General features: G+C 42.6%; 1 protein-coding gene across 1 annotated transcript; it reads left to right on the plus strand.

Annotated features, from left to right (window-relative positions):
* The first annotated feature begins 3,411 nt into the window (after positions 1-3,411).
* Positions 3,412-5,023, plus strand: LOC109290891 (coiled-coil domain-containing protein 70-like). The gene has a single exon (XM_019507718.1). It carries the CDS (start codon positions 4,080-4,082, stop codon positions 5,007-5,009), a length of 930 nt encoding a protein of 309 aa, XP_019363263.1. The 5' UTR covers positions 3,412-4,079; the 3' UTR covers positions 5,010-5,023.
* The last annotated feature ends 3,528 nt before the right edge of the window (positions 5,024-8,551 follow it).

Raw genomic sequence — 8,551 nt, forward strand, 5'->3', positions numbered from 1 at the left:
TGGGTTAAACAGATACAAATAGGGACAAATTAACATTTCTGCAGTGAAACTGACCTGGTAATACAGGGTGATTTGGTGCCTATAGGCTAAGTACAGACAGTCAAAAAGCCCGAGGCTGAATTGATTCAGTCTTTACAGATTAGTCTAAACTACAGAGATTAAACTGAGAAGCAAATGAATAGACATGTACTTTTGATTCAGGAAATGCAGCCACATGCCTGCAGGGGATCAGGCCAGAACCTGGGAAGCACTAGAGCATGCCTCCCGGCCTCCCAGCTACTGCCAAAGAGAAGAGATTGAAACCACAAGGCTTTTCCCCACTCCCTGCTAAAGCGGAAGGGGCATGGCCAGGCCCCAGCATGGGGCTAGTACACTGGAGAGAGGGTTTAAATCCCATCCCTGGCCCACAAAGGAGCCCAGCCTGGGGCTGCCTGGGTGGTGGAGCAGTGTCTGCCAGCCCCCTGCTCCCTGCTTGAGGCTGGGGAGGGCAGCCCCTGCAAGGCTGAGGAGGGGTGAACACCTGGCTGTAAGGAGATACTCTGCCTTGCATAAGTCTTATGTAATGCTGAGGGCAGAGTATCTCCTAAGTTGTGTGTGCTCTCACCTTTGGCAGGATTCTCATGCATTCGCTGTCTTTTGTCTGTGCTTAGGTATTCCAGTCTCCCACCTTTTACAGGTTCTGTTTTATAATACAAATGTAGTTCTCTGCTTTCTCTGGTTACACCAACCCAAGCAGTCTGGGACCCTCTCCTGTTCCCTTAGTTCCATCTCTAGCACATACATGTGATGTTTGTGCCAGGTCTTTGCCAACACCTCCCCCCTCAGTCTGGTCCTACAGGGCTTAGCCTTGTGTTCACAGGTGGCAGGGGACCAGTCCCTCCAGCTCCAGTTCCCCAGCCTCTTCCTTCTCCCCCATGGCCTGAAGAAGCTGAGGGGAATTACACTCCCTTCCCCCTCCCCTTATCTACTGCTTGTGTGCCTCAAGTGTTGCCAGATGTGGGAGTGGGTGGAATCTGCTGGTCTCCTGCCAGCCCCCTGCCAAGCAGACCCTGGCTCAGGTCCTGTGCCAATGGGAGAGGGGGTTTAAAACCCCCTCCCTTCCCTCCACCCAAGCCTGCCTGCCCACACGTCCCACCCCCTCTGCTCCAGCAGGGAAAAGTGGCAAGTACAGCCTCCATCCTCTTGTCAGCCAGCCCTCACTGCTCTGGTTAGGAGGCAGAGAGGTAAAGCCAGCCCTACTCTCTGGAGCAGACAGCACAGCCCAGCCCAGGACTGAAAAGCATGCTGGGATGCTGGGGGACTGTGATTTAACTTGAACTAGGAAGGGATCTGGGACAGAAGTTTCATAACCCGGTTTGACCTAAATCAGTTAAGTTGAATACTACATTCAACGAGCTTTACCTTAAACCAGTTTCAGCCATTTTGAAACTGTTTTATGTGCACTGAACTTCTGTTCTGTTATAGGTTTAAACCAGTTTCTGATCACTTAAATTGGTTTATGTTTAACTTCTGTCCCTAGCCATAGTGATTTAGGCTATATTATCATCAGTGGTTTCCAGAACTGCATTATCACACTCCACTTGGACATATCTGGGTTACAGTAGAAATGAACATACTTCCCCCATCTATTTCTGCAGCTAAAATGGGTCTAAATATTGAGGCTCTGACCCTGCTTATCAAAGCAATTGCCACAAACCTGCAACAGCCCCATATTTGTCATGCCTGGCTTGTTTGTTCTTGGTAGAATGCAGACAGAAGTACATTTCTCTGTAAAAGGGAAGCATCCATTTTAGCACACTTAGATCCTCCTCAGCTTTGGCCTGGGGTGATACAGATCTTAACTATGATGACTTCAGAAGCATTTAAGAAATGCTTATGAAATCTCTGTGCTGTTCAGGCAATGCTGCCCAATCACCTATCGCAGGATTAGCAGGGTTGTGTTACCTCTGCTGTGCTTACAGATATTTTACAGTTAAAGTCAGAAGATTATTTGAAAAACTGCACTATTATACATTGGCCAGGCCCTTAGCATCTAATTTCATAAGAACACTAACTACTGGGAAAGATCAGTAATTTTCAGAGTATCAGCACACAAGGTTTTTGTGCACATCTGTGCATGTGTTCCTGTGTGATGCAAAAAGCTGTGCTAGTTGAATATGCTGCAAACAAAGGGGAATGAGGGAGAAGTTTTGGTAGTTCTCTTAACTATTTTCCAAGCCTCAAAAAGGATACATGTGACTCCCACGGATTTCAAGCACTTCTGACTTCAGTGTAATTTATTAGGCTTCTAAGGTGGACAGGCAAGTCCCTAGAGATGTGTTTTAAAACACTAATAAGAATGCATTAATCCAATCCTCTAATTCCATTTTTGTGTCCTATTTTTGCTCCTCTAAGACACCATCTTCTTGCCTCTTGTCTTTCCGCACTTGTGCTCAGAGGTTCAGAGCTACAGTGGTCAGGGATTGACCCAAATAACACTTACAAAAGCCAGCTCACCTTGTAATCACATCTGCTTTGCTCATAATCCATCTGGTCAATTAGGGGGAAAAGAATAACCGGTGCTCCGTTTTACAAATCCATGCAGGAAATACACAGTACGACACAGTAATTGCCGTAATTCTTATTCAGATTATTTGGATCACTGAGAGGTGTTTGTGAAGATGTGCATGGTTTAGATGAATGACCACTAGAGTGTTTGTAGCATTGTAACTTTCATAGTAGATTATTCATCATTTTGTTACACTTCAGTTAATGAAGCAAGGAGTAAAACCAGTATCATATGACTTCACAATCACATCAGACATACTGAATAATTAAGAATCTGTCATCTCTGTGTTCCAAAATGGAATACTTAGATTCTGGATCTTTTAGAACATTCTCATCATTACAGTGGCAGCATCGTCTGCAGGACAGGAGACGTCAGCAACATAGAGAAGCAGGCAAGCTAAAAATAAATAATATTTGGCTGCAATTTAACACGAGGAATGAAAGATTTAATTTAGAATTTGTTCTGAGTGGTAAAGGAAAAGAAGGGGGCTGAAAAAAAAAAAGCAAACCTCAAAGCATCCCTCCAATTTTTCACCTAATTATGGAAAGGTAGCATCACATGGTGCTGGCAATAGGTGACTAAGTAACAGCAGGAGAACTGCCATACTGGGGAAGATCAAGCACCTACCTACTCCAGTACTCAGAAGGAATGAGCTAGTAGTGGGTGCTTTACAGCAGTTGTGTTTAACCTACAGCCGATAAGCCAAATTTGACTGGAGGTGCTGTCATTCAGCCTGTGGGGTTCCCCGTGGGTCCTGAAATGTTGTGACAGGGAAGCAGTGCCAGCTTTAATTGCCATGGTTCCCAGAGAGTGCTGCCACTGCACCCCCACTACTAAATTTCCAGACCCAGGGGGAGCCCAGTTGTGTAACTGATAGGGAGTGATTTGGCCAGCAATCTCAAGTGCAACCTTTGTGGGAGAACACAAAAATAGTTACTGCCTCACTGGCGACGGCAGGCGCTTCCCATGCATCACAGATGTCCCAAGTGTGGAACTGCTGCACCTCTCAGAAGCCCCATGAGCCAGAAGACATAGTCCCCTGTGCGGAATCTGATGCTACAGGTGCAATGTAGCTACAGACTGGCCCAAACTGGTTCAGTTTTTAAAAAATGTTTTGGCTATTCAAGCCAAAGTTTTCAAAAGAAGACTAGAGAGTGGCTCAGCCTTGCAGTGTTACATTTGGTGCATGTTAATAGGGTCTTGGTTTATGAATGAAGCTCTTAGAACGGGTCAATTTGGACACCAAAAATAGAAGTACTCAAATCACTAGTCCCATTTGAAGAATATTAGGCATAGATTTTAAATAATGCACCATATATTGTATCCATGGATAAAAATTAGATTTAGCTGCTAGTTTCTTTCTCTAGTGTAGTTTCATTCCATCCTATGAACACTGCAGCTAATCCTGCCTGTTTGGCTTGTATTTCCTATATTTCTGTTTTAGTGGTCCTGAGTGAACCTCTTCACAAATATCCAACTTCCCTGCCCCTCATAAAGGCTACCAGCCAGTATTCTATGCAGTTATAATCCAATGGACCCAAAGCAAAAAAAAGAACAAAGGTTGGATTTTAGCCTGCCCCAGGTCAGCCAAAACAATGTGACACCGGCTACCTACAACCCCAAGCAAGAGAACAAGAACCGCCTGCCATCCTTTTCCAATTTACAGAAGAAGCAGCTCAGCCAGAATCTAGAGGACAAAAAAGCCTTTAAAAAGGAGATCAAGGCCTTCTGGGGGGAAAACAAAGATTTCCATGAGGAGATTAAGGCCTTTCAGGAAGGGGACAGAGCCAGAGCCTTATGGAAGGAGATCAAGGACTTCCGCAGGAAGAATCAGTCTTTCATAGAGGAGATCAAGGTCTTCTTGGAAGAAGATAAAGCCATCTTGGAGCAGATCAAGGACTTCCAGCTTAAAAACATGGTTTTCCAGGAGCAGGTCAGTGCCATTCAAGAGAAAATTGAAGCCTACCAGGAGAAAATCAAGGGAGCCGAGGAGGAGATCAAAGCTTTTGAGGAAAGGAACGAGGCCTGCCGGGAGGCGATTAGAGCCTTCCAAAGAAAAAACAAGGAGTTCCAGGAAAGAAACAAAGCCATGCGCGAGAGGAACAAAGCTCTGCAAGGAAAGAATGAAACTTTCCAAGAGAAGAACAAGGCTTTCTGGAAGGAATACAAGGCTTTCTGGAAGAAAGACAAGGCCTTCTGGGAGGAGGACATGGCTATCTCAAGGGATAAAATGATCCTCTGGGAACAGTACATGGCTTTCAGAGAGAATGACCAGGACCTACAAGAGGAAAAAGGAGCACTCTGGGACATGATAGAAGTCTTGTGGGATGAAAAATATGCCCTCTGGAAAAAGATATGCAGCCCTCCTGGAGAGGCACAACTAGCTGAAGCTGTAGAAAATGCTGATGGTGACCATGGCCCAAATATACATACTATAACAAAAGGATCTGAGGGAGTCTAGAGGTCCGCATTGCTCTTTCAGCCAAGACCTGAGTGCTCATATATGCTGGAATAATATAATGGTTGCTTCTTTGACCTGAGATGCTTAATAAAAGCATGAAGCATCTTAAAGAGAAAAGAAAAAAAAGCAGCTTCAAGCTTTTTATTCTACCTATGTCTTTTGGTTTTCTACTATTTTCTTTCTGATTAAAATATATTTTGGTTTTGGATTTAATTAAAAAGAAAAAATATACATACATTTCATACATTTTCCTTACAGGTACAAATGAGCAGTTCCCTTGCTCTCCTTGTATAGGAATTGAATGTCTTTTATAAGTGATTCACAAAAATGTAAACAGCAAAGTCAATATTACTATTATTCATAAGATAATTTGCCTATATTTAGATTACCACCTGAAATTTCCTGACTTTTGATTTTAAATGAAACAATACAGGACAACATTTGCCAAAAAAAAGAAAAAGAAAAAAAAAAAGTGTTCAGTTAGTCATGGATTTTTCCCCCAAAAAATTTTTGTAAACATTTTCATGGAAAATGGGAAATTCTCAATTCACTCTACTCAGTTTTAAAATATGAATGCAAAATTTATCTGCCATGTTACAGGGGTGTAGGTTTTAGCTGTGTTGGTCTAAGGACATAAGCAGACAAGGTTCTTTGGGTGAATTTGATATCTTTTATTAGACCAACTTAAATAGTTGGAAAACAAGTATTAAGCAAACTTTCAGGTTCAGAAATCCTTCGTCAGGCTAAGGAAGTTTCAGCAGTTGGTGTGTGCTCTTTCCGGAACGCATACCAGCCCAGCCGCTGGCTTCTTTACTTTTCACTCCGTCCACTGTATGTATATGTGGAGGTACACTGTATGTATATGTGGTGGTACACTGTATGTACCACCAATGTATATGGTATATGGAAGAGCACACACCAACTGCTGAAACTTCCTTAGCCTGACGAAGAGTTTTTGAACCCGAAAGCTTGCTTAATAATTGTTCTCCAACTATTTAAGTTGGTCTAATAAAAGATATGAGATTCAGCCAAAGAACCTTGTCTGCAAATTTATCTGCAAAACTTTACATTGTATATGTTTCATGCAGCATTCATTATTCGCTATTTATTACTGACTTATACTTAAAAACTTAGTCATCCAGTTAGGGAGCAAAAGCAATTCCATTTCTAAAACAATTCCATTTCCACTATCTTTTACATTTCAGAAGCCAAAAGCAATGTATATGGTAGGCCTTGAATGCTGCAAACAGTTATGAATTGCAATATGCCCATGTAATTCCCTCATGTTACATTTGTCACAAGGACCTCAAATTTATCCACAACTCATTAGCCCTTAAAAGCATAGATGTAATCTACAGATCAAAATAATGAGTCTTCTGCAGAATCTCAGCCAACTGTTAGCCAAAATGCACATGCATAGCGATGATTTTGCATCAGTCTCCCTGGGAATTGTTTCCTCTGCCATATACAGATACATACAGATAAGTTGAATGAAGAATTAAGGCTCCCAGGACTGGGTTGGAAATCTGGTGTGCCATATCAGGTAAGAGGGCAGAGACCTTTGTATAGGATTCAAGGTGAACCTGAATTTGAAGAGTGTAGGATTTGATCTCTTTGTGGCCAAAGGATGCAACTTACAGATCATGACATCCTCACACTACAGGCAAAAGAGAAAAAAATGCTTTATTTTTTAGATGTTTTGCCAGTTCACTTATACAGTCAGCATCAGGAATTATATGTGCTGATGGGAGGAAGAGGGGGTGCATGTAGTTGTCTTTTGGAATTTCTAAGCAGTACATATTTTGGCAATACATCTCGCCCATTTGTATCAGTCACAACACATTAACTCATATATTGCAGTGCAGGTTGACAGGGGTAAACAGGCTAAATGAAGCCTTGCATGGTACATCAGCCTAGATATTAACATACACATAGTTTGTCAAATGTTTAGTTAAATAAACCCCAATAGCAATTTTTTGTAAAAAGACTAATAAATGAGGCCTGTTGTAACAAGAACTGGATAACATTCCTTAAGAAAATTAGGAGTCCACTAATAGACCTCCCTCTCTGTTGTGGTAGAAGTCACAGCACCTAATGGAACAGCAACATTTACATGTAGGTAATTAGTAAGCAGTTGTTTGGATGCTTGCTCTGTTCATGTGATACTCTCATACCCTTAAATGTTGTGTCAGCAGCACAGACAACTCTCATTGTATCCCCTATATACAGAAGAGTGCAGTGGGTATTTGCCTCCTTCATATTCTTTGTATGTCTCAGACTGGAGACCACTGCTCTTATATGAATGTTAAAATGAAGCTATATACAGTGTAAGGAACTATTATTCAGCTTTAATAAGGGTAGCAGAAACCAGTCCTTGGTAAGTAGTATGCTTATTAATTATTCATTATTATGATAGTTATAATTAATATGTAATTGCCTATACCCATTAGAGGAAAGAAGGCCAAAGCTAATGTCTAGATCCCAGAAATGGGCCCTTTTATATTTCATACTGTGAACCTAATGTTCCCCTCCTTTCTTGGTAGTGGTGGAAATAGAAAAAGCTAGTAAGACTAGATTGGGAAGTTCTCAAACAGAGAGAGTATCATCTCCTTTCCTTCCTGGTATCCCCACCTCCAGGCATATGACAAGAGTTGGGACTGCAAATGACTTACCAGAAACATATGAGGGACAGAAATAAGGACCAGGAGCAGTATGCAACACACTTGCCTATGGTTCCTAGGAGTCAACATCTGTGATTCCAGCATAAAAGCACTTGTGATTCATTGTTTCCAGGTACAGGAGGATCTACAGAGCAGAATTCACCAGCTGTGAAATGCTTGTTACTCAGCTCCCAGTGAAGTCACTGGAGGAATTCCCAGCTCATAGAATCATAGAAAAATAGGGTTGGAAGGGACCTCAGGAGGTCATCTAGTCCAACCCGCTGCTCAAAGCAGGACCAAAGCAGGACAAACTACATCACTCCAGCCAGCTCTTTGTTGAGCCAGGAATTAAAAACCTACAAGGAGGGACGTTCCACCACCTCTCCAAGTAGCCCATTCCAGTGCTTCACCACCCTCCTAGTTAGAAAGTTTTTTCCTAATATCCAACCTAAACTTCCCTTGCTACAATTTGAGACCATTGCTCCTTGTTCTGCCATCTGCCACCACTGATAACAATCTCTAGCTCCATCCTCTTTGGAACCACCCTTCAGGTAGTAAAAGTTGCTACCAAATCCTCTTTCAGTCTCTTCTTCTCCAGTTTCCTCAGTCTCTCCCTATAATTCATGTCTCCCAGCACCCTTACCATTTTTATTGCCCTCTGCTGGACTCTCTCCAACATGTCCACATCCTTTCTGTAGCGGGGGGCAGGGCCCAAAACTGGACACCATACTCCAGATGCAGCCTTACCCATGCAGAATAGAGGAGAATAATTACTTCCCTTGATCTGCTGGCAACGCTCCTAATAATGCAGCCCAGTATGCTGCTATCCTGCTTGGCAACTAGGGCACACTGTTGCCTCATATCCAGCTTATTACCCACTGT

This window comes from Gavialis gangeticus, unplaced genomic scaffold (genome assembly GCF_001723915.1).
Source record: "Gavialis gangeticus isolate Ggan-Ray unplaced genomic scaffold, GavGan_comp1, whole genome shotgun sequence".
NCBI lineage: Eukaryota > Metazoa > Chordata > Crocodylia > Gavialidae > Gavialis > Gavialis gangeticus.